At 41.0% G+C, this 24,107-nt stretch overlaps 1 protein-coding gene across 1 annotated transcript in view; it reads left to right on the top strand.

The window, feature by feature from the left end:
- The first annotated feature begins 8,013 nt into the window (after positions 1-8,013).
- Positions 8,014-24,107, top strand: part of lt (vacuolar protein sorting-associated protein light) — a 343,814-nt gene continuing 327,720 nt past the window's right edge. The window contains exon 1 of the mRNA XM_067139250.2: positions 8,014-8,315. Coding sequence (XP_066995351.1) covers positions 8,262-8,315 — 54 coding nt within the window. The 5' untranslated portion in view covers positions 8,014-8,261. The remainder of the gene's footprint in view (positions 8,316-24,107) is intronic.

Genomic DNA, 24,107 nt, shown 5'->3' with positions numbered 1-24,107 from the left:
ATCGATTTTCATGATCCGCATATCCTTTGGAATTATTGTTATCTACGGGCTAGAATATCATCAAGGGGTTGTACGCCTGACATCAATGCTCCTTGCGGAGGTACGTTCAGAAAGGACAGCCATGTTTCAAGTTGTTAAAACAAAGTGAGTTGGCGCGGGAACGCATGATGGGATGACATGGAGGGTGTGCATTGCGGTTGAACATCGTGAGTTTTAAGAAGTGAAAAGTTAGATTCTCGCCTTCAAGAACGCCAGCCAGCCATATGCTCAGAGTACGGCTACACTAATCGGAGAAGTGATTGATATTGTTCCCTTTTTTCAAACTTATCACAAGCGATGTTTTCTTGGTACCTGTTTGTCTTTGCCCTTAAAATTTCAGTTTTGTTGTCATCTGGTGTTGGTGTACGATTCGTTTGAAGTTTGGCATTCAGATTCTTTCTTTTTTATCTCCGGATCTTCAAGCAGGTTTGGATGACGAGATCTGGGATAAGTCTAGCTCAGTCAAACGATGAGGGTATTTCCTTGCTTAAACGCGTCATCAGGACCAAGCAGCCAACAACACGTTACCGAATCCGCTGCCCTTAGCTCTTGTATTACAAATTGTAAGCTTCGGCCTTTTATCAATTTGACAACATTTCAGGTAATCACTAAAAGAAACAGAATTCTGTTTTTATGAGACTGACCCACTTCCTAGCTGAAATCATGTTATGGCCCAGCCATGAGGGTGTTTCAGTTCTGCCCTACCCTCCACGGTAGGAAAGAGTGATTTTTCCCCCGCCAGCGAAGGTAACTCGCGACTTTTTCTGACTCATGAGGTAACTACGGAAACAGATGAGTAAGAGGGCGTATTTTTTCGCCGTGGGGCTCCCGTATACTTGATCTCACTAGAAAAAAAGCAACCAGGGTGATCAGGCTCTCATCTCTCCTGAGGACTGTACGCTACTCCCAAGCAACGCCTCTTTTTTTCGGCCGGGTGACGCTGCACCTCTAATTCGCACCCAGTCGATCACAATCAAGCATATTGGCCATACACCAAACTGGAAGTCGGCTTCCCCAACATGTACACTCACCTGGTTCGAGATGTTAACCTTGCTATCACCGATGAAGACATCCTCACGGTACTTCACCCGGCGGGTATCCATTCTGCTTCCAGACTCTACACCGGCCCGGCACCGTCGTCTGATTTTCTTCTGTATCTCCCTACTTCTTCTGCAGATGCCTACTTCGACCTTATAGACAACGGGGCGTGTATGAACGACCGCCTCCATCGCGTCGCAGCTACTCCTCCAAACATCAAGGCTCAACTACTTCTCACCGCACCCGACACGCCTGTCACCGCCAAATCGCCTGCAGCAACCCCCCCTCCAACATTATCCCACCCTTTCTCATCTAGTTACATCAGCCCTGTTCACACCACTACTCTTACCACCACCAACACCACCAACACCACCAACACTTCTACTCACAGCACCAACATTCCCATAACCACTTCAGTTATATCGCATCCCCTTCCCATCATGACGTCTAATCATCCCTTCCCTCCCACCCCTAATGAACTACGTCCCTTGACCACATTAGTTCAACCACTTGCCGAGGGACCTGCCAACGACACGCCTGCAGCTACGGAACATCCACAGTCGTCATCGCCGCCGTCTGACCACTCTGCTACCTACAGCTGCGTCGTTCGCGGTGTGGACCCTAACATATCACCTGCAGCCATCGTCCATGAACCCTGCCAAGCAGGATTACCCATTCGCCGAGCGTTCCGAATTGTCAATGAAGATGGACCCACGTATCTCATGAGACTCCAACTTCCTACACTCGAAGATGTTCAACAACTTATCAACCACGGGATACAGCTCGACGGCCGCCACTACCGGGTTGAACAGTTACGTTCTCCTCCTCAACATTGGACCAACCCTGCCACACCTCGTTGCTGTTCCTGGCCTTCCCCACCTCCCCATCCACCTTGTCCCAATCTCCGACCTTATCCACCCCCATCCCAACCCAGTTACTTCTCACCACCACCATCTTCCTTTGACATCCTTCGCCTTCTCCTCACTTCACTTGTCAACTTCCCTCCTTTGCCATTCATCACATCCCTTACGACCAAGCTTAAACCTTCCCTTTTTTATCTCAGTTATAAAGCACTTGTATTTGTAATTCTATCAATAAATCACTGTATATAACTACACCACACTTACCCATCTCCTCTCTTAATTAAATCGACTTTTATCCATTTCCCTCATTTTTCACTTCTTCTCAACTCCGTCTAATCTCCTGGCCAGAAAGAGGGCCCACCCCAACCCTTCAGGGTGCGATATGAAAGCATTAAAACATTAAAAAAAGCAACCAACGCAGACGCCTGCGGGATACATGAGAGAATATCTACACGACGCCACAGAAGATGACTACCGCACCAGTAGTCGAAACGTCTGGATGAAATGAGAGGAGTGGACCACGGCATAATAGCCCGGAAGATTTTTATTTTTTAGAAATATTCGTAGCCTTCCCTTCACATAGAAACAAAACTTGTATTCCTTTTTGTTTGTTTGTGGCTGACATAGAACGCTTATATGCTGAAGATATAGGTCATCATTATCTGAATCAGTAATTTGACTAAATTTTGATGGCAATGAGTCATATCTGGAAGCTGGATCCTGCCTGCGCTTGACACTTTTCTGTTTGTGTGCAGGATATACACTAAAAACAGAAGGAACTTCGTCGGGAAGAATTCGATTGATGGATATGCTTACACTGAAATCTGATGTACTAAAATGCAAGCTACATGCTCGTGCCTCGAAATAGCTTGCCTGCATTTCTCTCTTAAACTACACTCCGAAGGAAAATTATGGAACGTCACATTTTCTTGCTTTTTAGCGGTATCCGATGTACATAGAGTACACAACAGTGCACCACGCTTTTCACCCTCACGGACACTCACCGACAGAAACAATACTCATAATAAATTGCATAAAATCAGCACAACATCACAATTACTCCGTACATCACAATGTTAAATTCCGCAAGGAGCAGAGCAGAAACCTGACATCTAGCGGCCAAACCGTGAGCACGTTCCGTCCGTCTTTTCAGTGGCACTTTAGTAGCTATTTCCCGGCCTTTTCTTTTATGTCTCGTAGACAACGGTTGGGCTCGTGCCGCAATATTGATCTCTCTTTGATATGGATGGAGTGGCACCATTCACACGCTTCCGGCTAACGGTCTTTCATTTTACACCAGTCGACCAGTGATTTATAATTTTCTGTATTTTCATCATTTTACGTCATTCGTCAATGCTTACGAGATAACTGAAAACCTCTCCGGCTTTCATTCAATTAGCTTCAGTCAAATACAGTAGAGACAATACGCGACACTTCCGGATTTAGCCTTGTTAAAATGGGAGACAAGTCGCAAGTGGCTTGACCTGAGAATTCGCGCTAAATTCAAATATCAATGGAAATGTATATACGGAAATGGATAAATAAATTACGTCTAAGAAAGGAAGTGTTACTAAGATGTTAACTTCAAAGTTGCTAAAGCGATTCTGGTTTAATGAATGAAGAAGAGAAGTATTTCCAGAAGGGTACACAGTCTATCGTAGAGACCGAGGAGATAAAAAGGGAGGGGGTGTGTTTATTCTGGTGAAGGAAACTTACTCTTCACATGAATGGTTTACCGATGAAAGGGATGAAATATTAGGGATAAAATTAGTTTGTGATAATATGAAGGAGGTGGGAATTATAGGAACATACAGGCCTGGAAGAGAGGAAAGAGACATGGAAATCTTTGAAAAAATAATAGATTATACTCGTAAAACAATAATAATGATATGGTAATAATTGGGGGAGATCTAAATTTGCCTGAAGTTGAATGGAAAGGAGCTGCAAGTGAAGCCCATGAACAGAAACTGGCAAATAAGTTAATTTGGGAGGGAGGATTTACACAAGTAGTACAAGAACCGACTCGTCTCAATAACTTACTAGATGTATTCTTGGTTAAACCATGGGAAATTGTTGATAAAACTGAGGTAATTGAAGGAATAGGAGACCATAAGGCTGTAATAATGGATGTAGGACTCGTACCAAAAAGGCTTAATAAGAGGGTTACACAAGACAAGAAATTGTACAGAAAAACTAAAGTTGATGAATTTGGGACTTACCTTAAATCACAATTCAGTTGTTGGATAAGTGAAGGGAGTAACGTGGATACACTTTGGGCTAAATTTAAAGGAATTATTTGGGAAGGAGAGAAGAGATTTGTACCTGTTAAGAAGGGTAAAATGACCTCAGACCCTGTTTATTATACAAGGGAAATAAGAAAATTAAAAAGAAAATGTAGAATAGTAAACAGGAAAATCAAAGAGGGTAGGGAAAGTAGAGAAACTAGAAAACAGCTAATGAGGGAACTGAATAGAGTGAAAAAGGAAGCAAAAGAGAATTATATGAATGGCATACTTCAAGAGGGTAATGACCACAAAGGGAAATGGAAAAAGCTGTATTCATATATCAGGAATCAAAAAGGAAAAGGAATCCAAATTCCTACAATGGTGGGAGAAGGGGGTGAACACTATTTAACAGATACTGAGAAAGCAAACCTATTTAGTAGGGAATTTAGAGATTCAGTAGATGATTGTCAAGAGTTGGAAACCGAAACAGAAGATAGAGAGGGAGAGAGACAGAGGGAAACAAGAAGCTTCTCATTCACAAACGAAGATATTTTCAGAGAAATCCAACTGCTTCAGCAAGGAAAAGCAGCAGGAAGTGATCAAATTACTGGGGAGGTATTAAAGACAATGGGGTGGTACATAGTGCCTTATTTAAAATTTCTCTTTGACTATGTCATAAATAATAGTGTAATACCAAAGGAATGGAAGGAATCTATAATAATACCAATTTATAAAGGAAAGGGTGATAAAAGGAAACCAGAGAACTACAGACCAATCAGCCTGACCAGTATAGTTTGTAAAATTCTGGAGAGTTTAATATCGAAGTACATCAGAGGGATATGTGATGATAAAAATTGGTTCATGGAGCCAGTATGGATTTAGAAAGAAATTTTCTTGTGAGGCACAACTGGTGGGATTTCAGCAGGACATATCAGATCAGTTGGATTCAGGAGGTCAGTTAGATTGCATAGCCATAGATCTTTCCAAAGTCTTTGATAGAGTGGAACATGGAATATTATTAAAGAAATTGGAGGGAATAGGATTGGACGTAAGGGTTACACGTTGGATAAAAGCATTTCTAAATTCAAGGGTTCAGAAAGTCAAAGTAGGAAATAATGTATCTCAGGAAGAGAAAGTTTGGAAGGGAATTGCACAGGGTAGTATAATCGGTCCGTTACTTTTCTTAATATACGCAAATGATTTAGGGAACAATATAACATCAAAAATAAGATTGTATGCAGATGACATAATTGTTTATAGAGAAATAAATAACATTGAGGATTGTTCAGAATTGCAAAGGGACCTTGAAAGTATCCAACAATGGGTTGAAGAAAATAATATGAAGGTTAATGGAGGCAAATCAACTGTTACAACTTTTACAAACAGGAGCTTTAAAACTGAATTTGAATATATTTTGGATGAGGTAGTTATCCCAAAAGATGGTAAGTGCAAATACTTAGGTGTGAGATTTGAAAGTAATTTGCACTGGAAGGATCATATTGATGACATTGTTGGGGAAGCATACAGATCATTACATGTCATAATGAGGCTACTTAAAGGATGCAACAAAGAATTAAAAGAAAAAAGTTACTTGAGTATGGTTCGTCCATTATTGGAATATGCAAACAGTGTTTGGGATCCTCACCATGATTACCTAATAAAGGAAATAGATAGTGTGCAGAGGAAAGCAGCAAGATTTGTAACAGGGGATTTCAGGAGAAAGAGTAGTGTATCAGAAATGTTAAAGGAACTTGGGTGGGAAACTTTAAGTAAGAGAAGGGAGAAAACTAGACTTACAGGATTATATAGAGCCTATACAGGAGAAGAAGCATGGGGAGATATCCGTGAGAGGCTTCAGTTGGAAAATAATTATATCGGCAGGACTGACCACAAATATAAAATTAGAAGGAATTTTAGCAGAAGCGATTGGGGTAAATTTTCATTCATTGGGAAGGGTGTGAAGGAGTGGAACAGTTTACCAGGGGTAATGTTTGATCCTTTTCCAAAATCTGTACAGATATTCAAGAAGAGAATAAACAGCAACAGAGAAAATAAATGAAGTGTTAGAGGGCATTCGACCAGTGCAGGTTATTGTAAATAAAAAAATGTGTGTGAATAAATTAATTCCATCCCCTGGTCTAAGGAGTTTGGACAGCCAAAGTAGGGGACTGCCTGTAGGGGTGAAGTACAGTGGGGACTTCGAGGGCCCTGGGACCGCTACGGTAGCTGTGAAGGCCCTTCAGGAACTCTGAAAAGTGGTGGCAAAAGGGGCTCTGGTTAAGACGCAGCTGGTCGTTATGCTACTTAGGATCCAGAACGGGTAAAAAAAAAGTAAATAAATAAATGCAATGTAAATATTAATCTTATACCAGTTGTATAGTATCATTTGAAGTAATTCCACATACTGTATATCAGTTGACTATATTTGTAAGTAGTAGAGGAGATATTATAAGTAGAATTTTGTAAACAATATAAATTTATTAAGGACGAACTGTGTGTTTAATAGAAAACATTGTTTGCGTTAATTGTATAATATTGTATTATAGGAAAAATTTTCTTCTCTTGTTAATTTAATATTTAGTGCTTGACAATAATGTATTTTAGTGTACCATTTGCCACCGAGGTAGACACCTCATTTGCAAATAAAGAGATTTTGATTTTGATTTTTGATTTTGAATTATTTAACAGGTTATCATTTAAAGACTGAAATTAGACATATAATCAGGATGTGAAATGGGTTGCTGTGGAAGGGCTTGATCTTTCATTTATGCATTGCTTTTGTAGCTTTAGAATTCCTGCCTGAACGTTCACGGCTAGATTTTTCTTTTTTCTCATTTTAAAGCATTGTATCATCATATTAAAACACTTGTCAACAAAAATATCGGCACACATGATTCAATGAATTTACATTTAAGAGCTGGACTATTTTCCTTTTAACTTGAAGCCTAGTAACAGAAAGAAAATCTATAAATTTTTCCTCAAAAACATTGAAACTTTTCCTATAAGCAATACTTGCCATTACATTAGGGTAAAGCAAATTTTCATCATCATATTATCATTTCAACAAAATATGTACATTTCTTAAATCACCCATATTTTCTTCAGTGCTTGACAACGCATTACGGCATTCCAAATGGGATAACTTGGAACACAACCAGCCACACTCATATGCATATGTATTTTTCTGAATTAAATCAAACCCAGAAATCACACCTACAATAAAACATCGGTATTGAAGGTTAGGTGCTGCACTATACAATAAAATATGCGTAGCGGTATTATATTTTAAGCGAGTAAAATATGGGTCGAGCAGGTCAGAAGATTATGAAGTACTATAAAAATATCTTTGTCACAGGAATAATATATATGCAAACACAATCTTACGTACAATTTTCTTGTCACGAGGGAAACTGAAGGAAGACCGCGCATTCTTCTTAGTAAATTCTTAGTTACTGCAGCCAAACACAACACATACCTTTGCCCTCATGTTGAGAGGAGATACCAAGGAATGACACACGCTACTATTTAATTATGTCAACTCACTGAGAACGCATAAATAACACCGAAAACTTCACACACAAATTCACGTGCACTTATGACAGAATTAGTAGTTCTCAGGTCAATCCGCTAGAAAGAGCTCTATTAGCTGTCCCTCGTTATTTCGCTGAGTGTCGGGTATTGTCTTTACTCTATTTGCTTCAGCCAGGCAGCGCTTCCGCCTCTCAATGTTATTCTAGCTCGTTGTCAAAATTGTTTGGTCTTGACTTTCTTGAATAATCAATAATTTTTTGTCAAAAGATCATGATGTGTAGAACGCAACGTGAAAGTTCCCTCTCCTGATGTTGGCTAAGCTGCTAAAAAGATGGCAGCTCACGTTGGCATGTGTATCTGTCATGTTTGGGAAGTCTTGTGCGGACTTTGTTTACCTCCTCCGTAATTTGATCATTCTAGGGCATATTTGGGAAGACGGGTTATATTGTTGAAAGGATCAAGTGCGATCGATGAAAATTACCGTGTGAAGGTTGCTTGTGTTGTATTGCCGTGTCTAAGTTTTATAATTTAGATTGTTAGAGGTAGTATCTAATCAGAAGTAATTATGGATGTTGAATGTCCAGGAAAAACTAGAAGTCGGACTGAATCTAAATCCATGGTAGGGTTTGTTAATGTATTCGGTACATTGTTGTTTTCAAGAATAGAATAGAATTAGTGAGTAGGTGTAATGGTAATATTTAAGGTAGTAATAGATAAATTAATTGTACCAAAATTATGCATGTTTAGGAGCCGATGACCTCGATGTTAGGCTCCTTTAAACAACAAGCATCATCATCATCATCAAATTATGCATGTTTCAAAATAATTTGGATCGCAGTAAATTATTACTCTCTTTCCAGTTTCTGGCGATCAGAAACTAGGTGTGGGGATTAGTCTATTCTGTTGTTTTCAAGACTTTGAAAATATCGAGCTCCGACTCTGTCACTTTGCGTATTAAAGCTGGTATATTTTCCTGTGTATTGCTTACTAGCTGTTGTCCGCGTGCTTCGCTACGGAATTCTACATTGTATACAGAGTTTTAGGTTAGGTAGTGTACACGTTGTGAGTAAGATTGTATTAAATTGCATAGCTCTTGACGTTGTGCTAGAAACGCGACGGGGAAGTCACCAAACGTCTTTTCTCATGTGCAGACTGGGTTAGGTATTTTCGTTGTAATGATAGTCCCGGTTGCCTACCATCAGTCACAATCAGGTTGGGGAGTTTTTATTATAATGGTAGACACTCGCTCTCCACCGGCCTTTTTACATCTTCATAAAGATTGCCTTAGTGGTTTTCCCAACTGAAATAAACATAGATCATTACAATGACGTCAGTAGGAATGGCTTAATTAAAAGCAGTGCTTTCATATGAAGTACTCAGTCAAATGAAAAACCACATATTTTTTCACTTTTAATGAACAGTACTATGCTGCCGATCTAACAGTCTAAAGTTCCAGAGCTGGAATGTCCAAGCCGCAGACAGCCATGATCCGTGGACACTATTAGTTTTTTTTCGGCAGAGGGTGGGGGATCGAATAGTGAAGAGCTCCAGGGCAAAAACTATGCCCTTTTACTAATCAGTTTCCTAGGAGCACTCGATGATTCGGAAAATCTCAATTCACTACACTGGCGGCAGAAAAATCTATCTGAATTGTAGGCAAATTTTTCCTCCAAGCCAGAGGAGAAACCCCTTCTTCACTGCTAATTGGTAATAAAATGAATGTAGAATTTAATAAAAGTGAAGAGGAAGAAGCTATTCTTAAGAAACGGCTCTTTTCAGGGTTGAATTTTGAGTTATTTAGTGAATTGTGGTGCTATAATTTGGAATAGGTTTAAATGTAATTCTAGACCAGGTCATACTACTACTACTACTACTACTACTACTACTACTACTACTACTAAGTGAGCCTCTGACTTAGGCCTAAGTGTGCACACGGCTCTTTCAAAACAGTGCGTCAGAGTAGGGATCGAATAGCTGGAATAATATGATGATCCAGAGTGTAACGTACCGGCAGTATCAGAAAATGTATGAATCAGAGGAAAGGCATGCTAAAGAAGAAAGTTTTCTAACTCCGCAGGTATTTCCAGCCAATATTCATTCAGGCTGTTATACTCGGTACGCAGCAGTAATCCCATCTATCAGAGTTGAATGGTAGAATAAGAAACAAATAACATCACAATAAACAATGGTCAGTGTGGTCAATGTAATGTTATTGTTGATCAATTTTATGCGCTTTTGATATTGTAGACCTTCACATTTAGTTGTCTTCCGATTTTGAAATACCACTCTTATCATAGTGTGTATGGTAGAACTGAATAAAACATAAATGATCGAAAATTGTATTCTCTATAAATTCTGTTTTGTAGTAAGTTACTTTTCGATAGGACCAATAACATAGGTATTTAAAAATTAAATTTTTGGCGCCTTCCCCTAAACTACCATTACATCCTGGATGAATAAAATTGTTTATAGCTTAGACTGTAGTTTCTTATTCCCCGACTCTATATACCAATTTTCATTAAATTCTGTTAACCCATCTTCTCTTGGCTCGGCGTTGATGTGGACTTAGCAACAAAAATACAAATTAATGAATATCTGTGTTATCATAGTCGGTACGGTAAAAATGTATAAGACATAAATGATCAAAAATTTTATTCTATATATCTTTAGTTATGTTGTATTTGTTGATAGGACCACTAATATTATAAATATTTGAGAATTAAATTTTAGGCCTTTCCCTAAATTACCATTTCACTCAGCGTGAATAAAATGATTTATAGCCTAGATTGTAGTGGCTCATCCCCCGACTTTACATTCCGATTTTCATTAAATTTTCTTCAGCCGTTTTCTTGTGATGCGTGTACATACATACAGACGGACAGACAGACAGAAATTACGGAAAAGTAAAAAGTGCATTTCCTTGTTACTGTGGACATGACTGATACAGCTCTTTGTTTCAAATTCTGAGCAATGTACAGACAAAACTCTTATTTTATATATATAGATTTATGCTATTGCAGAGTTCTTTTTGAAAGGAATCATTTCCTCGAATAATAAATAATAATAATAGTAATGTTTTTTTTCTTTTTCTTCCCACTTAACTACTTATTACAGTTTTTGGAGGTGCCGAGGTGCCAGAATTTTGTCCTGCAGTTCTTTTACATGCCAGTAAATCTACCGACACGGGGCTGACGTATTTGAGCACTAAACTGAGCCAGGATCGAACCTGCTAAATTGGGGTCAGAAGGCCAGCCCCTCAACCGTCTTAGCCACTTAGCGTGGCATTTTCTTCGAATATATTCTTGCAGTGAATATAGACTAGTTTCGCAGTTTATGCAATATTTTAAACCAGTGCACAATGCGTGGAGTAGTGTTCATGGATTGTGACTATTGGGTTGGGTTGGGTTGGGTTGGGTTGGGTTGGGTTGGGTTAGGTTGGGTAAAATTTTTTTTTCTGTGCCCTGGCAGGGTTAGAACGTCTCTTCAGGCCAAGGAGATTTGTTTATTGATGTGATTTGCAGAGAAGGTAAGGTGGGTGTGGCCGTGGCTAATAAAGGAACTGTCCCAGCATTATCTTTCGTGCAAGATAATGGAAAACCACAGAAAACCATTCTTAGGACAGCCTACTGCTGGGGACCAGCTCCTCTGCTCCCGAATTTAAGGCTGCAAGGCTAGCCAATATTAGCTGCTGTACCGAAGCGTACTTTACAGTCCGCAAAACCTTTAGTGATACTTCGTTTTACGGGGTTGAGGTCCCTGGTTCCGGTAATACTTCCAGCTGAATGGAAATGAAATCTGAATTGAATCGATAATATGATCGATCGATATGAATTTTCTAAACCTTTATTACACTGTGATCAAAAGTATCCGGACACCTGGCTGAACATGACGTGCAAGTTCGTGGTGCCCTCCATCGGTAATGCTGGAATTCAATATTGTGTTGGCCCACCCTTAGCCTTGATGACAGCTTCCACTCTCACAGGCATACATTCAATCAGGTGTTAGAAGGTTGCTTGGGGAATGGCAGCCCATTCTTCACGTAGTGCTGCACTGAGGAGAGGTAGGGATGTCGGTCGGTGAGGCATGGCACGAAGTCGGCATTCCAAAACATCCCAAAGGTGTTCTGTGGGATTCAGGTCGGAACTCTGTGCAGGCCGGTGTTCTGTGGGATTCAGGTCGGAACTCTGTGCAGGCCAGTCCATTACAGGGATGTTATTGTCATGTAACCACTCCGCCACAGGCCATGCATTATGAACAAGTGCACGATCGTGTTGAAAGATGCAGTCGCCATCCCCGAAGTGCTCTTCAACAGTGGGAAGCAAGAAGGTGCTTAAAACATCAATGTAGGCCTGTGCTGTGATAGTGCCACGCAAAACAACAAGGGGTGCAAGCCCCCTCCATAAAAAGCACGACCACACCATAACACCACTGCCTCCGAATTTTACTGTTGGCACTTCACACGCTGGCAGATGACGTTCACCGGGCATTCGCCATACCCACACCCTGCCATCATATCGCCACATTGTGTACCGTGATTCATCAATCCATACAATGTTTTTCCACTGTTCAATTGTCCAATGTTTACGGTCCTTACACCAAGCGAGGCGTCGTTTGGCATTGACTTGCGTGATGTGTGGCTTATGGGCAGCCGCTCGACCATGAAATCCAAGTTTTCTCACCTCTCGCCTAACTATCATAGTACTTGGAGTGGATCCTGATGCAATTTGGAATTCCTGTGTGATAGTCTGTATAGATGCCTACTTATTACACTTGATGACCCTCTTCAAATGTCGGCGGTCTCTTGTCAGTCAACAGACGAGGCCAGCCTGTACGCTTTCGTGCTGTACGTGTCCCTTCACATTTCCATTTCACTATCACATCAGAAACAGTGGACCTAGGGATGTTTAGGAGTGTGGAAATCTCGTGTACAGACTTCTGACACAAGTGACTCCCAATCACCTGACCATGTTCGAACTCCGGGAGTTCCGCGGAGTGCCCCATTCTGCTCTCTCATGATGTCTAATGGCTACTGAGGTCGCTGATATGGAGTGCCTGGCAGTAGGTGGCAGCACAATGCACCTAAGATGAAAAACGTATGTTTTTGGGGGTGTCCGGATACTTTTGATCACGTAGTCTATCTTAAGCCAACAACTGTGTCGCACACACATTATATAACATTTCTCGATGCAAATCTTGTTCCTAGCATAAATTCTATAGTTTAGCTTTGCTGTGTAAACAACAACAGTACTAGTACGTAAAGTGTACGCCGGATGTCGCACAGCAATGCATAAGCGATTCATAGTTTGTGTTTCAAAGGTTGCCAGTACGAATCTCAAAGATAACTGAGGTTGACTGATAAAGCACTAGTGTGTCCATCTATCATTAAAAGGTGTGCGAATAGTACTCTACAGTGAACCATCATTTAGTTGCACTGACCATTGCTCTTATGCAAATTTTGGCCAGCAACAACTTAAAACTCGTTTACTGCACTGCAGCAAATATAGGTTAACAGGCATACATTATGATTGGTTACCTTACCTTTGTGGACTAGAGATTTCTGGATGATATCAGATAGTGTGATTGCCTCTATTCTGGTTTGAGCAGCTCCTTTGCCACAAAGATTTAAGTTGTGACAGTCATTGCAAATACAAACCTAACGGATTTTCTGCTAGGTTTTGGCTTTGTACTCCTTTGTAGATGTTGCTCACGTTCGATTAATTTACCGGGCGAGTTGGCCGTGCGGTTAAGGGCGTGAAGCTGTGAGCTTGCATCCAAGATCCCACTTTTGGCAGCCCTGAAGATGGTTTCCTTGGTTTCTCATTTTCACACCAGGCACATACTGTGGCTGTACCGTAGTTACGGCCATGGCCACTTCCCACTCCTAACCCTTCCCTACTCCAACATCGCTGTAAGACCTATCTATAATGTGCAACGTAAAGCTAATTTAAAAAAATCTTTAACATACGTGAAATTAAAATCTCCAGGTAATGATAACTAATGAATAGAGTTGCAACAAACATAAATTAACTGCAAAAATAACATGTTTTTGACTTACCCTGGGCCTCTGCAAGCCGGCCCCGTGGTGTAGGGGTAGCGGGCCTGCCTTTTACCCGGAGGCGCTGGGTTCGATTCCTGGCCAGGTCAGGGATTTTTACCTGGATCTGAGGGCTGGTTTGAGGTCCACTCAGCCTGTGTGATTACAATTGAGAAGCTATCTGACCGTGGGATGGCGGGCCCGGTGTAGAAAACCAAGAATAATAGCCGAGAGTATTCGTCATGCTGACCACGCGACACCTCATAATCTGCAGACCTTTGGGCTGAGCAGCGGTTGCTTGGTAGGCCAAGACCCTTCGGGGCTGTTGCGCCATGGGGTTTGGTTTTTTGGGCCTCTGCAGTTCCCAAATTAGATTAGTCGTTCTTGAAAAGTTGAATGAATCAGATCTGCTAGTCTTCTTGTTACAGTCAACAGACTTGAAAAACCTTTCTTTAATTCTGTAAACAAATTTCTGATCTCCATTACAAAGGATGATGTAACGGAGAATAAATGCCCTTTGATTAACATGAGATGAGTCGAGTAACATCCACAATCAGAGAGTAGTATTTGGCCTCATTACGCTCATTTACAATAGTCTGAGGAACTTTTTTGCACATCACAAAATAAATTATTTCTGAATTTAGGCTGATAGTGGAATTGCAGTCGCTTCTTTTTGGCCTGAGATGCTTTTATATTGTTCAAATGATAATTTAAATGGATCATAATGACTGATTAGTTCGAAAATTCCTAGAATATTGCCATTCCTGGGATCACCCATTAGGTGTGATTCTCCTCTAAAGGTCAATCCTTCTTCATCTAAAAATAGAATTGCATCTAATCATTATTATCATCATCCATTTCCTTCGTCCAACTCCCGCTGGATTGGAGTGTTATGGCAACTTTCTCTCTTCCTCTATCCGACCACGATTCTTTCTCCTTAACTGTGTTCCATTCCAGGTTTCTTCTAATTATTCCATTCCCCACGAACCTACTACGCTGGCGTAGCAGGGGGAGAGGTGATACGGTGGCGGATAGGGGGGTCCTAACCGGCTTGCCGGCGGACTTAAGGGAAATACAATAGTGAGATACCTCTCGCGGACCAAACACAGAAACCCCTGTAGGTGGGGGACGCAGACGAAGAATACACCCATGGTATCCCCTGCCTGTCGTAAGAGGCGACTAACAGGGCGACCAGGGGATTATTGTCTTGGAACCATGAAACTACTCGTGATTAGTACCACCACGCGGAGGACATCATGGGTCGCTTTTACTGGCACGTGGTACCACTATATTAGGTACGAAATAAGTTTGTGATTAGTAGCACACAGGAGCACCATGCGGTCGGCTTTTGCAGTACCTGTGATTAGTACCACCATATGAGCAGGACCATGGGACGATAGCTACCATGGTTCTGTCTTGCCTATGATTAGTACCCACTATATGAGGAACACCACGGGATAGTGCTGGTCCCTGTGGTTGGTATTCTTATGTGATGAACACCATAGGTTTGCGTTGCCTGTACATGGCGCCGTTATATGTCGAATTTCATAACCTGTGAATAGTACCATAATGTGTGGAATACCGCGAGTCTCAGCTACTTTTGATTAGTACTGCAACATGACAAATAACATGGTTCTACTTTCCTAGCGATAAGTACCGTTATGAGGGGCCGATCACTTGGATTTTGGACCCCGTTTAGACTGCAAGCATCATTGATTCAGTGTTATGCTATAGCAGCAGTCCCTTGGTCAGTAATCCCATTGTTTTCAAATCAAATCAAAATCCCTTTATTTGCAAACGAGGTGTCTACTTCGGTGGCAAATGGTACACTAAAATACATTATTGTCAAGCATTAAATTTTAGATTACCGGTAACAAGAGAAGAAAATTTTCCTAGAGTACAATATTATACAATTTACGCTAACAATTTTTTCTATTAAACACACAGCTCATCCTTAATAAATTTATAATGTTTACAAAATTCTACTTATAATATCTCCTGTACTTACAAATATAGTCAACTCATATACAGTATGTGGAATTACTTCAAATAATACTTATACAACTGGTATAAGATTAACATTTACATTGTATTTATTTACTTATTTATTTTTTACCCATTTTGGAACCTAAGTAGCATAACGACCTGCTGCGTCTTAACCAGAGCCCCTTTTGCCACCACTTTTCAGAGTTCCTGAAGGGCCTTCACAGCTACCGTAGCGATCCCAGGACCCTCGAAGTCACCACTGTACTTCACCCCTACAGGCAGTCCCCTACTTGGGCTGTCCAAACTCCTTAGACCATGGGATGGAATTAATTTATTCACACACATTTTTTTATTTACAATAACCTGCACTGGTTGAATGCCCTCTAACATTTCATTTATTTTCTCTGTTGCTGTTTTTCTCTTCTTGAATATCTGTACAGATCTTGGAAAAGGATCAAACACTAACCCTGGTAAACTATTCCACTCCTTCACGCCCTTCCCAATGAATGGAAATTTACCCCAATCGCTTCTGCTAAAAATTCCTTCTAATTTTATACTTGTGGTCAGTTCTGCCTATATAATTATTTTCCAACTGAAGCCTCTCACGGATATCTCCCCATGCTTCTACTGTATAGGCTCTAAATAATCCTATAAGTCTAGTTTTCTCCCTTCTCCTACTTAAAGTTTCCCACCCAAGTTCCTTTAACATTACACTACTCTTTCTCCTGAAATCACCTGTTACAAATCTTGCTGCTTTCCTCTGCACACTATCTGTTTCTTTTATTAGGTAATCTTGGTGAGGATCCCAAACACTGTTTGCATATTCCAATAATGGACAAACCATACTTAAGTAAATTTTCTCTTTTAATTCTTTGTTGCATCCTTTAAGTAGCCTCATTATGACATGTAACGATCTGTATGCTTTCCCAACAATGTCATCCACATGACCCTTCCAGTGCAAATTACTTTCAAATCTCACACCTAAGTATTTGCACTTGCCATCTTTTGGGATACCTACCTCATCGAAAGTATATTCAAATTCAGTTTTAAAACTCTTGTTTGTAAATGTTGTAACAGTTGATTTGCCTCCATTAACCATATTATTTTCTTCAACCCATTGTTGAATACTCTCAAGGTCCCTTTGTAATTCTGAACAATCCTCAATGTTATTTATTTCCCTATAAACAATGATGTCATCTGCATACAATCTTATTTTTGATGTTATATTATTCCCTCAATCATTTGCATATATTAAGAAAAGTAACGGACCGATTATACTACCCTGTGCAATTCCCTTCCAGACCTTCTCTTTATGCGATACATTATTTCCTACTTTGACTTTCTGAACCCTTGAATTTAGAAATGTTTTTATCCAACGTGTAACCCTTACGTCCAATCCTATTCCCTCCAATTTATTTAATAATATTTCATGTTCCACTCTATCAAAGGCTTTGGAAAGATCTATGGCTATGCAATCTAGCTGGCCTCCTGAATCCGACTGATCTGATATGTCCTGCTGAAATCCCACCAGTTGTGCCTCACAAGAAAATTTCTTTCTAAATCCATACTGGCTCCTCATGAACCAATTTTTATCATCACATATCCCTCTGATGTACTTTGATATTAAACTCTCCAGTATTTTACAAACTATACTGGTCAGGCTGATTGTTCTGTAGTTCTCTGGTTTCCTTTTATCACCCTTTCCTTTATAAATTGGTATTATTATAGATTCCTTCCATTCCTTTGGTATTACACTATTATTTATGACATAGTCACAGAGAAATTTGAAATGAGGCACTATGTACCACCCCATTGTCTTTAATACCTCCCCAGTAATTTGATCACTTCCTGCTGCTTTTCCTTGCTGAAGCGGTTGGATTTCTCTGAAAATATCTTCATTTGTGAATGAGAAGCTTCTTGTTTCCCTCTGTGTCTCTCCCTCTCTATCTTCTGTTTCGGTTTCCAACTTCTGACAATCTACTGAATCTCTGAATTCCCTACTAAATAGGTTTGCTTTCTCAGTATCTGTTAGTGTTCACCCCCTTCTCCTACCATTGTAGGAATTTGGATCCCTTTTCCTTTTTGATTCCTGATATATGAATACAGCTTTTTCCATTTCCCTTTGTGGTCATTACCCTCTTGAAGTATGCCATTCATATAATTCTCTTTTGCTTCCTTGTTTACTCTATTCAGTTCCCTCATTAGTTGTGTTCTAGTTTCTCTACTCTCCCTACCCTCTTTGATTTTCCTGTTTATTATTCTACATTTTCTTTTTAATTTTCTTATTTCCCTTGTATAATAAACAGGGTCTGTCATTTTACCCTTCTTAACAGGTGCGTTGTTGTGTGTTTGAGTCATCAGTCCATAGACGGGTTTGATGCAGCCCTCCACGCCACCCTATCCTGTGCTAACCTTTTCATTTCTACGTAACTATTGCATCTTACATCTGCTCTAATCTGTTTGTCATATTCATACCTTGGTCTACCCCTACCGTTCTTGCCACCTACACTTCCTTCAAAAACCAACTTAACAAGTCCTGGGTGTCTTAAGATGTGTCCTATCATTCTATCTCTTCTTCTCGTCAAATTTAGCCAAATCGATCTCCTCTCACCAATTTGATTCAGTATCTCTTCATTCGTGATTCGATCTATCCATCTCACCTTCAGTATTCTTCTGTAACACCACATTTCAAAAGCTTCTATTCTCTTTCTTTCTGAGCTAGTTATCGTCCATGTTTCACTTCCATACAATGCCACGCTCCACACAAAAGTCTTCAAAAACATCTTTCTAATTCCGATATCAATGTTTGAAGTGAGCGGGAATTTCCATTGCAGGCAATATCGTCACTGAACCACTTTCGATTGCGAACCATCTAGCTAGTCATCTTGCGGATGTGTCTGGCTCCGGGAATTACCATCGTGATTTCCTCGCTCTGAAATGGGAGGCAGAACGTCATCACCTCAGTTTTGCCACTCAAGCTTCAGAGGACTATAACGTGCCCTTTACAGAGTGAGAACTCCGCAGCGCCTTAGCGCTTTGCAAGGACACGTCTCCTGGACCAGACAATATCCATAACCAGATGTTGAAACACCTTAGTGAGGAGAGTCTTCTATATCTCCTTCGTGTGTTCAACGAATCTGGATGGAGGGTGATTTTCTTCCTCAGTGAAGACGTGGCGAGAGGGCATAGTCATTCCTGTCCTCAAGCCTGACAAAGATCCTAAGTATGCAGGAAGTTACAGATCTATTTGTCTTACAAACTGCCTGTGTAAGCTATTTGAGAGAATGGTAAATTGCTGACTTGTGTGGTGTCTGGAGAAACAAGGACTGTTGTCCAAGTACCAGTGTGGTTTTCGAGGCGCTTGTTCGACCACTGACCACTTGGTACGCCTGGAGAGCTCCATCCAGGATGCATTTCTCCGCAAACAGCATTTGGTAGCTGTTTTCTTTGATTTAGAGAATGCCTACGACACCACTTGGCGATATGGTATCCTTTCAGTCCTGCATCAGTGGAGATTCCGAGGTAACTTGCCGGTATTTATTGCGAACTTTTTGTCCCTCCGCCTATTCTGTGTCTGAGTTGGGAGGACATATTAGCAATACCACGTTCAAGAAAATGGAGTCATACAGGGATCGGTTCTTAGTGTCACTCTGTTCGCGATTGCCTTAAACGGTATTGTTGCTGCTGGTTCAGCAGTGATACCGTCGCTGTATGTGGACTATTTTGCTCTGCACTATAGCTCGCGTAGTATGGCAGTCGCAGAGCGACAATTGCAGCAAGCTCTTAGGAGAGTGGAGCAGTGGACCTTAGAACATAGCTTTTGGTTTTCCACCGCAAAGACCTCTGTTGTCCACTTTTGTCATCAACATACTCTTCACCCTCCTCCTGAACTTTATCTAGGAAATGTTTCTCTTCCCGTAGTTGATGCAGATTTCTTGGTCTTCTTTTCGATAGTAAATTATCGTGCGAGCCACATGTGCGGCAGCTTTAAGTGCAGTGCTCCAAGAGGCTTAATCTCTTGAAGCTTCTTAGCAGCACTAATTGGGGAGCTGACCACGCGGTGCTGCTACGTTTCTATAGGGCACATATTTTATCCAAGTTAGACTACGGCAGTGCAGCATATGGCTCAGCAAGACCAAGCGTCCTTGCGAAGCTGAACAGCATCCACCACAGCGGGGTTAGGTTGGCGACAGGAGCTTTTCGTACAAGCTCCGTAGCTAGCCTGCTCGCTGAATCTGGTGTGCCACCTTTACACCTGAGGTGCCAGCAGCTCCTTTTGTCGTATGCTGCAAATTTGCGACAGATGCCACTTCACCCAAGCTATCCTTGCGTATTCAACAATGGACGCCGTCTTCTGTATGCTGCTCATCCTCGAACAACGTGGCCGGTTGGAATACGCTTGGATAGTAGTCGCAGACTGTTTCACGTACCTTCGGTTCCTTGCCTTGTCAGACAACTAAGTGGGGTACCACTGTGGGTAGTAAGACGACCTGAAATAATCCTGGATCTGCACACTGGCCCGAAGGAAAACACGGACCTTTCGATTTATGGGAGGCTCCTTTTGTCCGTTGTTGGCCGATATCCAGGTTCAGTCGTCGTCTACACGGATGGTTCAAGGAAAGAAACGAAGGTTGGCTGTGCGTTCGTTGTCGACAATGATAGGTTTCTTTTTGCTCTCCCGGAAACCTGTAGTGTGTACACAGCAGAGCTCTATGCTATCTGTGAAGCTCTGCGGTACGCACTGTCCGATGAGCGCCGACACTTTCTTCTGTGTACTGACTCCTGGAGCTCACTACAGTCCATTGATACCTGTTTCCCGCGGCACCCTCTGATGCAGCGGGTCCAGGACCTGCTGGCCGGGTGTTCGGATGCTGGCACCAGAATCACGTTTATGTGGCTCCGAAGTCTCATGGGTGTAGAGGGAAATGAATTAGCATATAAGGTTCCCAAGGAGGCAGTTACCGAGCTCGATAGCTGCAGTCGCTTAAGTGCGGCCAGTATCCAGTATTCGGGAGATAGTAGATTCGAATCCCACTGTCTGCAGCCCTGAAAATGGTTTTCCGTGGTTTCCCATTTTCACACCAGGCAAATGCTGGGGCTTCTTTCCCAGTCCTAGCCCTTTCCTGTCCAACGTCGGCCATGAGACCTATCTGTGTCGGTGCGACGTAAAGCAACTAGCAAAAAAAAAAAAAAAAAAAAAAAAAAAAAAAAAGAGGAGGCAGTTACACTGCCCCCGTTGCCTTACAAATAATATTCGCACTCAGCTGAGACATCTGGTTATGTCCCATTGAGAGATGGAGGTGCAGGCCATTCCACTTCCAAATAAACTGATAGCGATAAAAGGAACAACGAAGGTATGGAAGACTTCCCTTCGGGCTTCTTGGAGGGAAGCTGTGGTATTATGTCGTGTTCGGATTGCCCAAGGTATCCTGACTCTCTCCCATCTCTTGAAAGGAGAACCCCCTCCGGTGTGTACTTGCGGCAATCATCTTACCGTGGTACACATCCTTACGGAGTGTGTGGGCCTGGTCGATCTGCACCGTAGGCTTAACCTCTCAAGTATTCTTTCCCTTATCCTGTGAGATGACGAGCAGTCAGCAGACATCGTCATCAGTTTTATGAGGGATAGTGGTCTTTTTTATCATGTGTAATGATGTCCTTTGTCCTAGTGTAAATGTGTTAATTGCGCTTTTATCCCATTGACTTCATTTTAGTTTGTGTTGCATATTTTTATGTGATATTTTAACGTCTAACGTGAATTATATATATCTGTACTTCCAGGCAATGCCTTATTCCTTTGTTAGCTGTATTTTCTCTTATTTTATTAGAAAATAAGGCATTGCGAATTAGATCCGCTGATTGTTTTAATCTCATAATCATTTTCTTCATCACGTCGTCCATCTCGTTCCATTAGGGGCCAATGACCTTCGATGTTAGGCCCCTTTAAACAACAATCACCATCATCATCATCATCATCATCATCATCAAGATTACAGGCAATTAAGGAATGAAGTGGATAGAAAGTGCAAGATAGCTAAGATGAATGGCTGAAGGAGGAGTGCAAGGCTGTTGAAAGTTATGTGTTCCTAGGAAAGGTAGATGCTGTATACAAGAAAATTAGAAAACCATTAAAGAAAGGAAATCTAGGTGTATGAATATTAAGAACTCAGATGGAAAACCACTTCTAGGGAAAGAAGATAAAGCAGAAAGGTGACAGGAACATATCCAACAGTTCTATCATAATAAAGATATAGATAATATACTGCAGTTCTGGAACAAAAAGGGGCTGTTGATTCCAATGCAATGGGAGGTCCAGTTTTGAGGTCAGAATTTGACAGAGCTGTGAGAGACCTAAATAAAAATAAGGCACCTGGAATTGATGACATTCCCTCTGAATTACTGACGGCCTTAGGAGAAACTAGAATAGCAAGGTTATTCCATTTAGTGTGTAAGATGTATGATACTGGAGAATGCCATCCGATTTTTGGTAGAATGTTTTTCTACGTATTCACAAGAAAGCTGGTGCTGACAAATGTGAAAAGTACCACACCATTAGTTTAGTATTTCATGACTGCAAAATTTTAACACGTATTATTTACAGAAGAATGGAAAAACAAGTTGAAGCTGAGTTGGGAGAATATCAGTTTGGCTTCAGAAGACATGTAGGAACACGTGAAGCAATCCTGACTTTACATCTGATCTTAGAGGATTGAATTGAGAAGGACGAGCCCACATACAGGCATTCATATATCTAGAAAAGGCATTCGATAATGTTCATTTGACCAAGCTATTTGAGATTCTGAAGGTGATTGGGGTCAGATACTGAGAACGGAGAATCATCTGTAATTTGTATAAAAATCAGTTTGCAGTGATAAGAATCAAGGAATTTGAAAAAGAAGCAGCAATCCAGGAAGAAGTGAGGCAAGGCTGCAGTTTTTTCCCCCCCCCCTCCTTTTCAGTGTTTATATAGAACAGAGAGTAAAGGAAATCAAAGAGAAATTTGGAAAGGGAATCACAATCCAAGGAGAGGAAATCAAAACCCTGAGATTTGCTGATGTAAGTCCAAAATTAAAATAATGGAGTGCAGTCGATGTAAGGCAGGTGATGCAAGTACTATTACATTAGGAAATGAAGTCTTAAAGGAAGTAGATGAATATTGTTAGTTGGGTTGTAGAATAACTAACGATGGCAGAAGTAAGGAGGACATAAAATGCAGACTAGCACAAGCAAAGAAGAGCTTTCTTAAGAAAGGAAGTTAGCTCACTTCGAACATTGATATAGGATTTGGAAAGATGTTTCTGAAGACTTTTGTTTGGAGCATGGCATTGTATGGAAGTGAAACATGGACAGTAACTAGCTCAGAAAGAAAGAGAATAGAAGCTTTTTGAATGTGGTGTTACAGAAGAATACTGAAGGTGAGATGGATAGATCGAATCACAAATGAGATACTAAATCAAATTGGTGAGAGGAGATCGATTTGGCCAACTTTGACGAGAAGAAGAGACAGAATGATAGGACACATCTTAAGACACCCAGGACTTGTTTAGTTGGTTTTTGAGCCAAGTGTATGTGGTAAGAACAGTAGGGGTAGACCAAGGTATGAATGTGACATACAGATTAGAGCAGATGTAGGATGCAGTAGAATACAGAGAAATGAAAAGGGTGTTTTTTTTTTTTTTTTTTTTTTTTTTTTTTTTTTGCTAGTTGCTTTACGTCGCACCGACACAGATAGGTCTTATGGCGACGATGGGACAGGAAAGAGCTAGGAGTGGGAAGGAAGCGGCCGTGGTCTTAATTAAGGTACAGCCCCAGCATTTGCCTGGTGTGAAAATGGGAAACCACGGAAAACCATTTTCAGGGCTGCCGACAGTGGGGGTTCGAACCTACTATCTCCCGAATACTGGATACTGGCCGCACTTAAGCGGCTAATGAAAAGTTTAGCACAGGATAGGTTGTTATGGAGAGCTGCATCAAACCAGTCTATGGACTGATGACTCAAACAACAGCACAGAACAGAAATGAAATTCAGTTGTAATGTAGCTATCTGCTTGCATTCGGGAGATTGTTGGTTCAGACCTCACGGTTTTCAGCACTGAAGATGGTGTTCTTTGGTTTTCCATTTATACTAGGTAAATGCTGGAGCTGTACTTTAATTAAGGTCACGTTCTCTTCCTTCTCATTCCTAGTCCTATTGCCTCGTAAGATCTATCTGTTTCGTGCGGCATAAAGCAAATAAAAAATAAAACCCTGATTTTAATACTAGCCTTGAGTAATTGCAGTAAACATTTCTACAGATACTACTTTAATACAGGTTATGAGACAGATAAGAAACACATAGTCACACAAGTCTGACCCAGAATGTACCTAGACTGTAAAGAGTGTACAGAAGAT

This window comes from Anabrus simplex, chromosome 2, assembly GCF_040414725.1.
Source record: "Anabrus simplex isolate iqAnaSimp1 chromosome 2, ASM4041472v1, whole genome shotgun sequence".
In the NCBI taxonomy this organism is placed as follows: Eukaryota; Metazoa; Arthropoda; class Insecta; order Orthoptera; family Tettigoniidae; genus Anabrus; species Anabrus simplex.
Note: the sequence above shows the minus strand (reverse complement) of the source record. Positions and strands in the feature narration are given on the sequence as shown.